At 44.4% G+C, this 16736-nt stretch overlaps 1 protein-coding gene across 1 annotated transcript in view; it reads right to left on the bottom strand.

Moving 5' to 3' along the window:
• Positions 1-550: 550 nt before the first annotated feature.
• TFCP2L1 (transcription factor CP2 like 1) overlaps positions 551-16736 on the bottom strand; it is a 28554-nt gene continuing 12368 nt past the window's right edge. Inside the window, exons 3-16 of the mRNA XM_075829054.1 lie at positions 13623-13699; positions 13446-13551; positions 13161-13267; positions 9281-9433; positions 7241-7351; positions 6000-6091; positions 5678-5732; positions 5130-5183; positions 4934-5027; positions 3455-3545; positions 3283-3383; positions 2417-2559; positions 1179-1230; positions 551-1096 (exon numbers count right to left, since the gene is read on the bottom strand). Of these exons, the coding sequence (XP_075685169.1) occupies positions 1059-1096; positions 1179-1230; positions 2417-2559; positions 3283-3383; positions 3455-3545; positions 4934-5027; positions 5130-5183; positions 5678-5732; positions 6000-6091; positions 7241-7351; positions 9281-9433; positions 13161-13267; positions 13446-13551; positions 13623-13699 (1274 nt within the window). The 3' untranslated portion in view covers positions 551-1058. The remainder of the gene's footprint in view (positions 1097-1178; positions 1231-2416; positions 2560-3282; positions 3384-3454; positions 3546-4933; positions 5028-5129; positions 5184-5677; positions 5733-5999; positions 6092-7240; positions 7352-9280; positions 9434-13160; positions 13268-13445; positions 13552-13622; positions 13700-16736) is intronic.

Below are 16736 nucleotides of genomic sequence, written 5' to 3'. Positions count from 1 at the left end.
CCCCCACCCTGCCATTGATTGGAAACCCCCCCCCCAAAAAAAAATAGTTGCACCATTTAGAAGATTCAAGTTTAACAGATTTCAGTTTTATAATCCATATTCTCAGCTTATGTAGTGTAAATCAGTGACCAACGTGAACTACAAGAAAAAGTATTCAGAACCCCGGCCCATGTAGGTTTACTACCTTAATTGTGCGAAAGATTGCAAAGTGCGCAAAGCTTACAAGTAGTCTACGGAAATTACAACAACATTTTACATTTTTCTTGCTGCATGAAAGTATTTTCCATGTCACGTGTACACAGCACTGACGATACATTCATTCGTGGTCTTCACAATCTAGTGTTTAAAGCAAATAGGGTGTTGGCGGCCCCCCCCCCCGCCTCGCACAGGACACCGCGGCGGCCCCCCTGCTTCGCACAGGACACCGCGGCGGCCCCCTGCCTCGCACAGGACACCGCGGCGGCCCCCCCTGCCTCGCACAGGACACCGCGGCGGCCCCCCCTGCCTCGCACAGGACACCGCGGCGGCCCCCTTGCCTCGCACAGGACACCGCGGCGGCCCCCCTGCCTCGCACAGGACACCGCGGCGGCCCCCCTGCCTCGCACAGGACACCGCGGCGGCCCCCCTGCCTCGCACAGGACACCGCGGTGCTTTTCAGGTAAGGACACTACCTGGATGGCACAATAAATCCGATATACATGTACAATTCCTTCGGTCAGTAAGGGGTCCTGAGTGTTACATACATTAGAACGTGAGGGGACATATCCACATTTATAGATCCAGTGTTTGATTCTAGTATTTACATGATCATGGGCCGCAGACATTAATACAAGGACAGGTTCACTTATTTACATCTGTACAGTTCACAGCGCGGCCACAAGGAGTCCACAGGAAGACGCCCGTCAGACAGCGGGTCTACGAACCCAAGGATTTTTTTTTTTTATACAAATTCCGAATTCCTGTCCTATGTTGCTACACACTGACAAGGGCACCAGGAGTTTGTTCACTGGCCCATTAATGCAGAGCAGTCTCAATCTTCATCCTGACAATTTGTGATTTTACTTTAAGATGACGTGATAGCCGTTGCCGTTCTCCGCTGCAAAACAAAGTGCACTGCCGTTAATACAGCTGGAAAGAAACTACCGACAAGCCCCCACCCCAGGGCTCAGCGGACCCACCTTTCAGAGTGCTGAGGATAAAGCAGGATTCATCCTGGAAGTTCTGGACCATCTGAGGGAGAGAAGACAATAAAACTCAAGTTCTCAAATGCAAAATTCATCATAAAAACATCCAAAAACAATTCCTCGGTTGTAAGGAAAGGCACCTGCACAGGTTTGATGTACCTACTGAACAAAAAGTCTTCAGAGTAGAGTAACTTGAAGGTGGACTGACTTCTCATCTCCCAGCATTCCCTGCTTGTTCAGCGTCTGCAGAGCTTGCGCAGGTCATTTGCATTCTAGGAAGGGTCATCTTTACACCACGGACTGCTCAAAGTCCCCCCTCAGAGCAGTTTAGCTAACTTGCTGGGGTGGGGGAGGTTAGTCCACAAGCTTGCTGACTGTTTCCAATGACAACCAGCAGAATTGTGAATTCTGGACTACTATGTACAAACTAACATTGGTGCGGACATTCTTAAACCGCCAGCAAATTAGTCAGTTACAGCAGATACCAGGAAAGACAGGTCTTAGACAAGTATACAGACCTACATTCAGAGTCCTAGGGGGTAATTTACCAACTTTTCTATGCCAGTTTTCTTAGCCAGACAAGTCCCCATTAGAGGTGTGGAGAATGGCGTACGCGCCCGTCCGTACAGATCAGCAACTAGGGATTTCTGAACAAGTCGTCTGTCTCCAGGTAATCCCCTACACTCCCTCTTAGAGTGCAGCTAAACGTTTGACAGACTTCTGACATATCAGTGACATGTCAGAAGTTTGGATTGGTGGGGGTCCGAGCACTGAGACCTCCACCAACCTCTAGAACGAAGCTGCTGAAGATCTTGTGTGAGCGCTCAGCGTCTGTTCGGCTTTTTCCGGAAATAAATGTATCGGAGTGCGGGCTCAGACTTTATCGAGTCCGTACACCGATACATTTATTTCCGGAAATAGCCAAACAGACATGAAGCGGGGGGGGGGGGGGGGGCACAGATTGGTTGGTGGATGTCAAATTTCAATTCTTTGGTTACACTGGAGATCAGGGGCTTCCAGACGCTTGCCGCTGCACATCTCCCCTACCTATGGACACGTCTGATTGGCAGCAGATGAATAATATGTAGGTCTGTGGCCGGCTTCATAGAGATGGTCATGCTTGGAGAATTGGATCCACTTACTTGGGGTCACATTTCCAGCATGTAATCGACATGAGGTGTGTGTGTTGTAACACAGCAAGAGGAAATCCAATAAAGAGAACCTGTACTCACCTCTGTGCTCACAACCACATGGATTCCAGTTGGTCCCTGTCTATAAATCTGATTGATTTGTTGTGGTGAAATGGTATACAGGTTTGCAATCTTCTCCATTAACTCCAAGGCCGTCAGCTCTTCCAAGAATATGGCGTGGTACACTGCGGAGAGCGCAACGTTAGCCAGAAGAGCAGATACCCAGATCACATACAGCCCAGGACGACGGACATTACGGTATGAGCTCCGACTATACAAAGTCCATGTGTCCTGGCCGATAAACCGAAGACAAGAGGCTAAACCATGTGTAATAGGAGGGAACATCGGCATCGGGTGAATAAGCGAACTTGCCAATTCCTACCCAGGATATTTGGAGACACAAGCCTCGCGCTGCAGATAGTCGGCATTTTTGGGACTAGTCTGTAATTTATGGTCAGAGAAACCGGTTGGGCAGGAAATACAGACCCTGAAACAACATCCTTACAATCAGCAGCTGAAATGTTTGATGAACTCGTTCCACATTCCCTCAGAGGTCACAGATCATTAGGCGCAAGTTCTAATTTTGCATTTACAAGAGCAGCACTGGGCCGGCCGCTACTCACAGGCAGGGGGGCGTCCAGTGTTTACGTGACTGCCGGTACCGTGTACCCCACTCCTGAACGCCACAGCGGTGTTGCTGCAGTTACATGGGTTAACTGTTCGTGACCATTCACCATTTGTACAGTCCTGTATTAGTCCCGGCAATCACAAACCCTGCATGTTCGCACTACACCCCAAACATCATCGTGTTCATGTATAACCTGTAAGTGACACCCAGTAAAACAGCACATGCCAAAAAGAAAAGCATTCTCCAGCCACTAAGGGGTTAATACGGAGCTGCCACCTACCACACACGGCAGAGTTTCCAGACTCTTGTTTATGCTGCAGGACAGATCTGTTCTGCTCAGATTCATGGCACACGTATACGGTCAGCCGGGGCCTCACATTCCTGCGGAAGGACAAGTGACAATCATTACCTGCACAGGTGCTAATCCTGCCGATCACGAGACTTGTACCCACCTGCCCTTCACTGCGTTAAAGAGTCGGATCCCATCAGCCGGGCCGCAGACTTGGATAAAATCTTCTTTGGTCATTTTTAATAAGTCAGCGCCTGGAGATTATAAAAAGTAAAAGGTTTCATATACAAGTCGTCCATGATAGAGGAGCATCGAATGACTGGGTGATCTTTATGTAAATGATGGGGAGGTCTAATGACTGGGTGATCTTTATGTAAATGATGGGGAGGTCTAATGACTGGGTGATCTTTATGTAAATGTGCCGGGAGGTGCAGCCTCAAATCCTTCTCCGCTTTTTGTGCCACCCAAATCTTGAGCAACCTGAACCCGTCTCCTCTGCTGCAGAATCATCATCATTACAAGAGTCCTCGGAGACTTCTCCAAATGTCAGGAATGTTGTGCCAGGAACCCTCCCCGGCCTGAGCGGATAATAAGCGGCACTTAAGAATGCAACATCTTCATAGGACCCGTAATAGCAGGCAGCAAATCTATCTAGGAGTTCTTCTGCGGCGTCATTATCGGATTTGGCTGCTCCTAATAATAAAGCGGTTTCACACCTCACATTTGCCCGCTCTGCAATATCCAGTGCCAGGAACAGGATCCTCCAACATCTGACCCAAATCTACACATTGTTTTAATGCCTCAAATTGAGGACCACAATCCAGACAAGTCACAAAATAGAATAAATTCTGGAGAATATACTCATTAAGGCCTCGTGCACACATCCGTGCCCGTAATCCCTGTCTGATTAAGAGCACGGCCGGCCGCGGACAGTCATCCGCATATTTGGCCTGCGCTCCCATACAAAGTATGGGAGAATGGTCCGTAAAAAGCGACATGTCCTATCTTTTGCGGAGGCTTTCTACAGCCCGGACACCTTCCCGCAAATATATGGGAAGGTGTCAGTGGTCAATGGAATATAATAGGTCCGTAATTGCGGACCGCAGCTACGATCCAGTTACGGACAAATTCTACGGTCGTGTGCATGGGGCCTAACTGGATTCAGGGAAAAATTCATCCTAACTATGGATCCATTAAGATTAATTTTATTTGTACAGTCTGACTTCAGGCATTTGGGTCTCCTATGTAAACCTCTGAACACCAACGTACACTATATATGGAGATTTAATCTACGTGAAATGTTGACAAGTGCCACATTCACAATCTTGCTTTTCTTAATGGAAACAGTCAGTAAGATTGTGGACGGCCACTAACCGTTTAGACGAGCTCCTATAATTAAGACTGTATTGTGCCTGATATAAAGACACTTCCAAGAATGCAAAATCACCCAGCTAAGCGCTGCAGACACTGAACAGACGCAGGGAATGCTGGGAGAGTTCAGCTCTGAATGCTTTCATAACCATGGACTGACTCCTGTCCTAAGTTCTCTGACAAACAGCAGTTGATACGCAAAATAGGAAAACCAAATTAAAAAAAATGACAGAAAGCCTGGACCAAAAGAGGCGGCGGCGACCGGAAATACCTGAGAAACTGGACAGCAGCCGGCAAAACTGCGGGAATCTGTTACGCTGAAGCCATTGCTGCACGTCTTGGATGGTTGCGGAAGGCACGAGATGCTGTTAGGAGACAAAGTGAAGGTTCATGAAATAAAATAATAAAACCAATAAAGTAATAATAAATAATAATAATAATAAGAAGTCTAGAAAATTAAAAATTACCTTTCCTTTCTCCTCCGTATTCCAAGTCTCACTTTGAAATCCAGAAACCGTTTTCTGTGCAAGATAAATATTGTAAAAATGACAAATCTTGTCTCTATAGAAGATACGTTGTATTATGGCGGTTTTCTACTGGTGATGGATGCCGAGTACAGAGCGTTGCTCAGGACGGATTCCAGCGCGATTGTTAATTTTAAATGCAATGTGATAAATCCCTGTAAAGCTGCGGCTCCGCGGCGACATTCGTTAACCAGCTAATTACTGTTAAGCTGCAGCATCACCACAAACTTCCAACGGTGGAAAATGTTGCAAGATTTTAATTGTCAGAATCCTTGTATAAGTCACGCAACCCCTCCCCCCGCTATAGGAAAACATGGAGGATGTGGTAACGTCACAATTTTACCGCAACTTGCGGATGACCAAATGTCGCCGTGGAGCCCTGGTCATCATTCTACATAAAACAGACGTATTCAAAGCAGAAACAGACCAGGATCCGGCTCGATAGTTTGTTTCTTACGATGTTAAAGGTTACACATTGTTGTCATTCTTACCTCGTTTTGGAGGGGGGGAGGAGGAGGTTCCACCGGAGGGGTCGGGGAGCAGTTACTAAAAAAGGGCAAGAAACACGAGAATGAGAAGAAAGATCCAGACTGGAGGGAGTAACGAGCGGGTAAACAGGTTATGTACACGCTGCTGTCCACAGGAGAAGTGCTGAAAACCTGCCGACAGCCGCAGCCCAGAACCTCCAGCAGAAGCAACACAGGGTTCTACTACCAGCAACACCGTGTATTATACTGACTGTTCAATGTTCCTGGACTACAACACCCACAGGAAGAGATACACGACTACAACCCCCAGCAGAACATAACATACCCGTCACCGATGCTGAAGCTATTCGGGGAGCTGTTGTATCCAGGAGAAGAGGAGCTGTTGGACTGATAAGGCAGATCCGGCCACGGGGAGCACTAGGACACAAAGCATGGAGTCTGGTCTTATAGGGTCATCCGGTATTAGAAATGAAGTGCAGCATCAGGAAAAGTTCTGCCGCTTACTAATAAACTTTGCCTCAACTTTTAACCAGACGCACGGCTATCCGTGAATGGAAACCTGTACAGACCTCGTCCTGCTAACACAGCTGCAGCTTCTTACAAAGTATCAGATTTGTTCTGCCGTGTTTAGCTCACAGGGGATGGTCTACACGGATACAATGTAACATACACGCAGCTGTGTGTAGACTACGGCAGGTTGGTTTTTTTTTAGCCTCTAGATATTCAAAATGTTACCAACTCTGCTCCGCCTGTAGAATATACAGTCCTGGGGTTTCCATTCATTATTTATTCTGCTGGAAATACATAAAAAGCCTCACACTGGGGCAGATTTATATATTTTGTCCTAAATAAACGCAGTGGGATAAAGTTGGCCGTTACCTAGACATGTTGGACGCCGTCCTCTTCCTACATTCATTGCCTGGCGTACTTTACATCAGTATTTAGCAAAAAGGGTCTAAAATTCTGGCATATTTTGCTTTGCAAATTTCCCCTCATTGTTCTTAAGATGTAAAGAACTTTGCAGTATTTATCCATCTGTAATCGGATGGGATCGACAAAACTCAGATTACAGCTTACTAGGGATGTGCAGTATCCAGATACTTCCGGCACGGCTACCACTGAATAGCCACGCGGCAACCAGATCTGATCAAACATTATGTAGCCAAAAAAGTAAATTTAATAGAGACCAGAGACACAACCTGCACCTTACTCTCCTACAACAAGTGCCCTCGCTGCTGGCAGGAGACCAGACAAAATCACGAACACACACACACTATATATATATATATATATATATATTTCTCATTTTGCACTGATTACATCATCATTTTTACACCAGTCACACCGAAAGCTGCATACAGAATTCTGCTGGTTGTCCTAGGCAAAAGGTGGATTATCTACAGTCTGCAGTGAGACCAATAAGTGTAACCATCCGCTGAGTACCCACAATGCACTGCTCTCCCTCAAAAGGAAAAGAGAATTGTGAACACTGCTCTGGATGTGACTGGAGTAGAAGACATGATGTAACCCAAGATCAAAGTCTTTGTAGCGTTGAGGACTCCTCACCTCGGTCAGAATGGTGGTATCGTAGGACGACTGGTATTTCTCCCTCTCCTGCGCGGTCCGTTTTTCAATCTTCTCTCGATCAGTCTTCTGTTTCCGGTCTGCTCCTTTGGGCTACGACAAAATGATAAAACGTCATCTCCTGTAGGTTTAGTCAGAGATTAGTGACACCAGACGTTTAACACTTCATACCATGGTACGTTCTTCTTACAGTAGATTACGCCCATGTGTTGCTGCATTAAAACTATATTTGTTTGATATTGATCGTGTCTATAAAGAGGCCCCTTTAAATCAAAGGTTGTCACAGCCCCGCCCCTACGCATACATCAAATCTTTGTATAAATAGTGGCTAATAGGTTCTAGTACAAAACATATAAAAGCCATGTCCACCTTCCCAAACAAGGTTTTTTTTTTACGGTTTTAACGCATCAACTTTGCAATAGGTATTGATTTAAACCTTTCCCACAAAATGACGTGCCAGGGGGTCATAGTGCGGTGATGTAGGGCGCGCGCTTCAGACTCTGCGGGTGTCAGCTGTGTTTTACAGGTGACACCTGGGACTAATGGCCAGGAACCGCAGTCGCGCTGTTCCAGGCTGTTTAACCCTTCAAATGCTGCCGTCCCGCTCTGAGGCATTGGAGGTGGCGGCCCTCTCAGCTAGTCAACCCCCCGCCCCCCCCGCAACGAGATCGGGAGTGGCGATTGTTTTCATGGCAGCCCAGGGGCCTAATGAAGGACCCCAGGACTGCATTCACTCAGCCTTCGGCAGGGCTTAACAGCCTGTAAAAATGACAATATACTGCAATACATTGGGAAGCGTTTTTATTAGTGAAAAATAAAACAAAAACAAAAAAAAAAAACCTTTTCCCATTTTTGGACTTTCAGATTGGGGTGAAAGAATTTTTTTTTTTTTTTTACAACAAGTTATTTTTTTAAAGTAGTAACATATAAGAAGACCTATACACATTCGGTATCACCGTAATCTTATTGAGATGCAGAATAAAGTTCAGTTCTCGTTTTTTTACCGCATCCTGAAAGCCGTAAAAACGAAACCCAAAAAACGACTGAGGAATTGCAGTTTTTTCGAATTTCAGCCGGTAAAGAATTTTTTTTCAATTTCCCAGTACATTATATGGTTCTTTAAATGCTACCACTAGAAACTACAACTCCTCCTGCAAAAGATAAGCCCTCACACCGCTCTATTGATGGAAAAATAAAAAAGTTATGGCTCTTGGAAGGCTGGGGGTGAAAAACTAAAATGAAAAATAAAAAAAAATGTCTTCATCCTGAAGGGGTTAAAAAAATCCTATCGCTTTGTGTCCCCAGCTTCAATGCAGATCTGTGTCTCCATGGTAACAGACTACAAACAAATCCTGAGTAGTCTGATCCTGCAATCATACGCTCTTCCATTTGGTTGAATAGTTGGATATCGCCTTTAACAATTCATCGGAACAAAGGATCAGTGAGCAATGCATACGTTTGTGAAGGTTGTCAGATAAGTGTACAGGATCGGCTCACGTGGGGGGAGGGGAATTGTTCTACAGGTTGGGACTAACAGCAGGAGGTGCACGATCAAAAAAAAACAAAAACTAAGACATTCAGATGTACAGAACAGTCACAGAACGGTCGGCAACAGATCTGCCGTGTGTGAATCTACCCAGACAGCGTTTATCAGGGAGCAGTCACACGCAGCAGATTTTGGGGTCGTTTCTCCAGCTGGTGCAAAGATTTCTGCAAGTTTCATCCATGTTTGGGGAATGCTGGGAGATTACTAGTCAATGACGCAGCTTCTGTTCTGTAATGCATTTACAGGATGACTCCATTTTTCATGCGACACCTCAATATAAAACTATACAATTACATTAGAAGGGGAACGAGGGCTACGAGGGGAATCACATTTGAATGTCATGTCAGAACTCTGAAAAGTTAACGTTTTGTTCTGTTTGACACTTCAGACTGACACAGGACAGGATTTTAGTAGGTCTTAAAAAATATTAAAGTGATAGATCACTAAGACACAAAGTTTGGATCCCAGGCAGATACCTTGAAGACCTTGATCTGGCAGCTGGCCGAGTGTAAATGTTCCGTGTACTCTCCATTCTCGTTCTGTTTAAACGTGTCAAATTGTATCCTGAACGGAACGCCCTTCTCCCCTCCATGCTTTCTAGGTGTGAACTCTGTGCTAATGCAGTGCACCTATAGATATTAAAGGACAAACACGTTATTATGGAAAGCTACAGAATAACTAAAAATAAAAACTACTGCAACATCACCATTTATATTTTGTATATAAAATTAATCCACATAAAATAGATTCACTGCTTACATACATTACTTATCCTGTACTGATCCTGAGTTATATCCTGTATTATACTCCAGAGCTGTACTCACTATTCTGCTGGTGGAGTCACTATGTACATACTTTACATTACTTATCCTGTACTGATCCTGAGTTATATCCTGTATTATACTCCAGAGCTGTACTCACTATTCTGCTGTGGAGTCACTGTGTACATACATTACATTACTTATCCTGTACTGATCCTGGGTTATATCCTGTGTTATACTCCAGAGCTGCACTCACTATTCTGCTGGTGGAGTCACTATGTACATACATTACATTACTTATCCTGTACTGATCCTGGGTTACATCCTGTATTATACTCCAGAGCTGCACTCACTATTCTGCTGGTGGAGTCACTGTGTACATACATTACTTATCCTGTACTGATCCTGAGTTATATCCTGTATTATACTCCAGAGCTGCACTCACTATTCTGCTGGTGGAGTGACTGTGTACATACATTACTTATCCTGTACTGATCCGGAGTTATATCCTGTATTATACTCCAGAGCTGCACTCACTATTCTGCTGGTGGAGTCACTGTGTACATACATTACATTACTTATCCTGTACTGATCCTGAGTTACATCCTGTATTATACTCCAGAGCTGCACTCACTATTCTGCTGGTGGAATCACTGTGTACATACATTACATTACTTATCCTGTACTGATCCGGAGTTATATCCTGTATTATACTCCAGAGCTGCACTCACTATTCTGCTGGTGGAGTCACTGTGTACATACATTACTTATCCTGTACTGATCCTGAGTTACATCCTGTATTATACTCCAGAGCTGCACTCACTATTCTGCTGGTGGAGTGACTGTGTACATACATTACTTATCCTGTACTGATCCTGAGTTACATCCTGTATTATACTCCAGAGCTGCACTCACTATTCTGCTGGTGGAGTCACTGTGTACATACATTACATTACTTATCCTGTACTGATCCTGGGTTATATCCTGTGTTATACTCCAGAGCTGCACTCACTATTCTGCTGGTGGAGTCACTATGTACATACATTACATTACTTATCCTGTACTGATCCTGGGTTACATCCTGTATTATACTCCAGAGCTGCACTCACTATTCTGCTGGTGGAGTCACTGTGTACATACATTACTTATCCTGTACTGATCCTGAGTTATATCCTGTATTATACTCCAGAGCTGCACTCACTATTCTGCTGGTGGAGTGACTGTGTACATACATTACTTATCCTGTACTGATCCGGAGTTATATCCTGTATTATACTCCAGAGCTGCACTCACTATTCTGCTGGTGGAGTCACTGTGTACATACATTACATTACTTATCCTGTACTGATCCTGAGTTACATCCTGTATTATACTCCAGAGCTGCACTCACTATTCTGCTGGTGGAATCACTGTGTACATACATTACATTACTTATCCTGTACTGATCCGGAGTTATATCCTGTATTATACTCCAGAGCTGCACTCACTATTCTGCTGGTGGAGTCACTGTGTACATACATTACTTATCCTGTACTGATCCGGAGTTATATCCTGTATTATACTCCAGAGCTGCACTCGATATTCTGCTGGTGGAGTCACTGTGTACATACATTACTTATCCTGTACTGATCCTGAGTTACATCCTGTATTATACTCCAGAGCTGCACTCACTATTCTGCTGGTGGAGTGACTGTGTACATACATTACTTATCCTGTACTGATCCTGAGTTACATCCTGTATTATACTCCAGAGCTGCACTCACTATTCTGCTGGTGGAGTCACTCTGTACATACATTACATTACTTATCCTGTACTGATCCTGAGTTACATCCTGTATTATACTCCAGAGCTGCACTCACTATTCTGCTGGTGGAATCACTGTGTACATACATTACATTACTTATCCTGTACTGATCCGGAGTTATATCCTGTATTATACTCCAGAGCTGCACTCACTATTCTGCTGGTGGAGTCACTGTGTACATACATTACTTATCCTGTACTGATCCAGAGTTATATCCTGTATTATACTCCAGAGCTGCACTCGATATTCTGCTGGTGGAGTCACTGTGTACATACATTACTTATCCTGTACTGATCCTGAGTTACATCCTGTATTATACTCCAGAGCTGCACTCACTATTCTGCTGGTGGAGTGACTGTGTACATACATTACTTATCCTGTACTGATCCTGAGTTACATCCTGTATTATACTCCAGAGCTGCACTCACTATTCTGCTGGTGGAGTCACTGTGTACATACATTACATTACTTATCCTGTACTGATCCTGGGTTATATCCTGTGTTATACTCCAGAGCTGCACTCACTATTCTGCTGGTGGAGTCACTATGTACATACATTACATTACTTATCCTGTACTGATCCTGGGTTACATCCTGTATTATACTCCAGAGCTGCACTCACTATTCTGCTGGTGGAGTCACTGTGTACATACATTACTTATCCTGTACTGATCCTGAGTTATATCCTGTATTATACTCCAGAGCTGCACTCACTATTCTGCTGGTGGAGTGACTGTGTACATACATTACTTATCCTGTACTGATCCGGAGTTATATCCTGTATTATACTCCAGAGCTGCACTCACTATTCTGCTGGTGGAGTCACTGTGTACATACATTACATTACTTATCCTGTACTGATCCTGAGTTACATCCTGTATTATACTCCAGAGCTGCACTCACTATTCTGCTGGTGGAATCACTGTGTACATACATTACATTACTTATCCTGTACTGATCCGGAGTTATATCCTGTATTATACTCCAGAGCTGCACTCACTATTCTGCTGGTGGAGTCACTGTGTACATACATTACTTATCCTGTACTGATCCGGAGTTATATCCTGTATTATACTCCAGAGCTGCACTCGATATTCTGCTGGTGGAGTCACTGTGTACATACATTACTTATCCTGTACTGATCCTGAGTTACATCCTGTATTATACTCCAGAGCTGCACTCACTATTCTGCTGGTGGAGTGACTGTGTACATACATTACTTATCCTGTACTGATCCTGAGTTACATCCTGTATTATACTCCAGAGCTGCACTCACTATTCTGCTGGTGGAGTCACTCTGTACATACATTACATTACTTATCCTGTACTGATCCTGAGTTACATCTTGTATTATACTCCAGAGCTGCACTCACTATTCTGCTGGTGGAGTCACTGTGTACATACATTACATTACTTATCCTGTACTGATCCGGAGTTATATCCTGTATTATACTCCAGAGCTGCACTCACTATTCTGCTGGTGGAGTCACTGTGTACATACATTACTTATCCTGTACTGATCCGGAGTTATATCCTGTATTATACTCCACACACCAGGCACTGTACAGTCATCGGATGTAGGAAAAATGGTGTACAGACACTTTCCATAATTTAAATCATGATTAAACTCTGTGCAGATATCTAGACTATTGTGACTGCAGCTCTGGAGTGTAATACAGATGACTGACTCAATCTTATGCATAACAATTTTGTATATATAAACTGATCAGAAGTGAATGGGTAATTTAACCTAAATCTAAATGATGGAATATACCGTGAATCCCCCGTACCTGAATGAATGCAGAGGATCGCTTGCTGGGATCCCACAAAAACTCCACAGTATTGAGCTGTGTTGGGCTCGCTCTGGGATCCAATATACCAACAGATAATGGGATATCTGTGCAATGGAACATTAAACACAATGACTAATTTAGGACGAGCTTGTAGTAAAGGGTTTCATGTTGTGGAAGAAGAGGAGTTAGGAGCAGGACTGACAGGCAGCCTCAAAGGAAAAAGAGGGGGGGGGGGAAGGGAAACAAAAAAGGGAAAACCATTTTCTCTAGAATTACACGGACCTATGTCAAGTATGCGATCGCCAGGTCTGCTCCATCTCCAACCTTCTAACTGCTGATGCTCCGTGTACTGCAGGCGCCGGTCATGGAAAACCACTCGTATGATGCTCTAAAATACGAGGGAAAGGAATCAAGACCCGTCCGGACGTCACCCAGAAAACCTTGTTCCCAAGCTCCTACCTTGATGTGTTTACTATTCAGCTCTTGGTATTCTCCCAATTTCCGATTGTCAAGGAGGCGAATTTCGTAAGACTGTCCTGCAACAAAGGAGACAAAGCCTGGTTCAGCCTGGGCTAGAAATAAAGTTACTGATTTACTACGCAATTGCTAAGTCACATTTTTTCCTGAAAAGTTAGAACTGAGTCTACTACGACTTGAAAGGAGAATATAAGTATGGATATTACACGCAGCCTTGAGATACGCAGGACACAACGTGTGCAGCACAGAGCACATCTGCAGGCATCCTCAACATACAGACGACAAACATACAGAAGACCGGTTAACCAACCGCCACCGGCCTAGACCAGCCGTCCATAGACCAACTCGTAGGGCCGACCAGCACAGAATAACTGGAGGGGGGGGGGGGGGGGGGAAGACGTGGCTGTAAGTAAATATCCCAACAACTGGTCTCCATTCAGTGGATTCTGGACAGATGTCACCCGACTTATTTCACCCACCAGTCCATGGTCAACACAAGCAGGAGTCGTCCATTCAGCTCACACAAGAAAGACAACCACCGACTCACATAGATGGCAGGAGAGCACACGATCCATCCAGTCGGCCCTTATATTATTTCCATTTTAGTTCTCTTCGGATAGATCTACGTTTCTCCCCGGCAGGTTTACATTCACTTACTGCTGATTTTCCAATCACATTTGCCAGAGGTTTGTTCCGAGCATCTACTACTCAGTAAAATATTTTTTGACGTGGCTTATGATCTTCCACAAACGTGTCAGATTGTGCCCCCTTGTTCACTTTTATAAAAAAATTCCCTCCAGAATCTTATTTAACATATGTAAAAGTTTCAATCAGGTCCTCTCTTTACTTTAAGGACATACAAATTAAGTTCTAGAAGTCTCTCCCAATAAGTTTTATGCTTCGGACCTTCCACCATTTTTGTGGCCTGTCTTTGGTTCCACTGGTGACTTCGTGGCCCTGACCGAATTCAGTGCCCTAAATCCCCCTCTTCTGAAGTCCTGGATAATACAGAACTGCCAACAAGATACTCTGAAACAGGATTCTTTTTTCCCGGCTGCCTTATTTTCCATTTGGAAACCTTGAACCGCAGTTTCCATTGTTTTGCCCATTATTACAGTAAAGGTCAATTAATTTTCCATGTTAAAGTCCCCTCCAGGAAGATCTTCCCTATAACACACCTTACCTACTATACCTTCTCGTATGTCCTTTACAAACGTGAAAAAGAACAGGGTCCAGAGCAGAACCTTGTGGTCCACCACCTGTAACCAGTCTTCCTCCAGACTTTTATACCATTATATCTACAGCCATATACCGGATATCTATAGTCAACTGCAAATCCTCTGAACTATCCAGGGGTTAAGTCCAATTTTCAATAATGGATCATGAGCTCCTTACGTGGAACTATCTGTAAAGACTTTTCTGAAATCCCCCTTCATCCAACACTTGTGACAATCATTAGTTTGATCTGCCCTCAGTAAAGCCGCAGTGTTTAGGGTCCAACAAGTTGTTGGTTTTTAGAAGCCTCTCAGGAGAGTTTCCATTATTTTTACCGATGTTAAGCTAACGGGCCTGTAGTTACCAGCTTCTTCTCTACTACCCTTCTCGGCCATTCTCCAATCATCAGGAACATCACCTGTTGGAAGGGACTGGTTAAACAAATCAGTTAGAGGTGCAGCAAATCACAAATTGGGGTTCTACAAGAACTCAGGGGCGGACACCATCTGGACCCATTGCCTTATTTACATTTAGGCGCACGAGTTCATCGAACACATCAGCCTCCAAAAACACCGGAGCTGAACCCTAGAGGTAATGCCATGCCCAAACATTAGAAGCCACCTCTTAAAAATACTAAACAAAAAGTACCTATCCAAAATGGACAGCGACAGCCTTACCCCTGTCCGAGTGATTTACCCCATTTCTAATTTTCGTAAGGCCAGTTTATTTTCGGTCAATCAACCTGAAGGTTTTTTTCTACCTGAACAGATTTGGCCATTTCTTCTTCTTTAGCAGCATTAATAATGTTTCACCTCCTTCGGTCTAGTTCTGTTTTCTTTCCACAGCTTCTTTTCTGTTACTATATTACTTCTCTAGTGAGCCATACTGGTTTCTTCCTTTTGCCAATTTGTTTGACATAATGCTTAGTTGCCTTTAAGACGGCCATCTTTAATAGTGTCCACAGGGCGCTCACTAGTTTTATTCCACCCTTTTAATTAATTTTGAACCTGCCGCATACATTAAAGGCACACCGCAGTAATATTAGAGGCACTGATCATCTTATGACCAATGGCAAGCACTTACAACAGGATGGGGGGGGAAACAGATGACGCCAACCATTTTCCAGGCGGACGTTCTATACAGACGCATACCGAGCATGAACACCAAGTCAAACAACCGGCCAAGACATTTTAATTGCAAGAGGCTCAAGCCATAAAATAATCACAGGGCGCGAATCAGATCAGACACTCATAGCGGGCGCTGCCCGAGCCAAGACCCACACATGTGACCCTTGATCACCCAGTAATAAACAGCCGGCGGATCAGAATGTTCCAGGTAACCGGCACCTCCATCCATCAATGACAGAGCAGTTAGCTATAAAATGTTCGATGCCTAGTAATTAAACCAGTAGCGTGCAATTACTTTGTTTCCAGATCAGCAGCCAAATTCTTTGCCAACTGTTGTAATCAAGACAAGATGTATACAGCGTAATACCAGTATCTGCTTGGTAGGACCTCACGTGTGAACGAGCTACTACAAGCAAACAAGATGTTACAGGACAAATTAGAAGAGTATTCTGGCACGGGGAGGCTCCAGAACAGGGACGAGCCAGGTCTGAGCTCAACCGTCCTAGCTGACACTCTGGTTGCTGGTGATACATTGTAACAACCAGCGTCTTAACAGCAGCAGCAAATCCATAGCAACCAGTCTGTCTCCGATTACTCTTGAGTTAGAGGGAGAACAACCACCAGGGACAGACGAGACGTAGGACGTTCTGTACAAAGACCGATATAAGGCCTGACTGCAAGTTACTTGACACAGCCGGGAATACAACACGTGCAATCGCAACACGGATTTAGTCACACGACCAATGCAAACCAC

Source organism: Rhinoderma darwinii, chromosome 6 (genome assembly GCF_050947455.1).
Source record: "Rhinoderma darwinii isolate aRhiDar2 chromosome 6, aRhiDar2.hap1, whole genome shotgun sequence".
In the NCBI taxonomy this organism is placed as follows: domain Eukaryota; kingdom Metazoa; phylum Chordata; class Amphibia; order Anura; family Rhinodermatidae; genus Rhinoderma; species Rhinoderma darwinii.
Note: the sequence above shows the minus strand (reverse complement) of the source record. Positions and strands in the feature narration are given on the sequence as shown.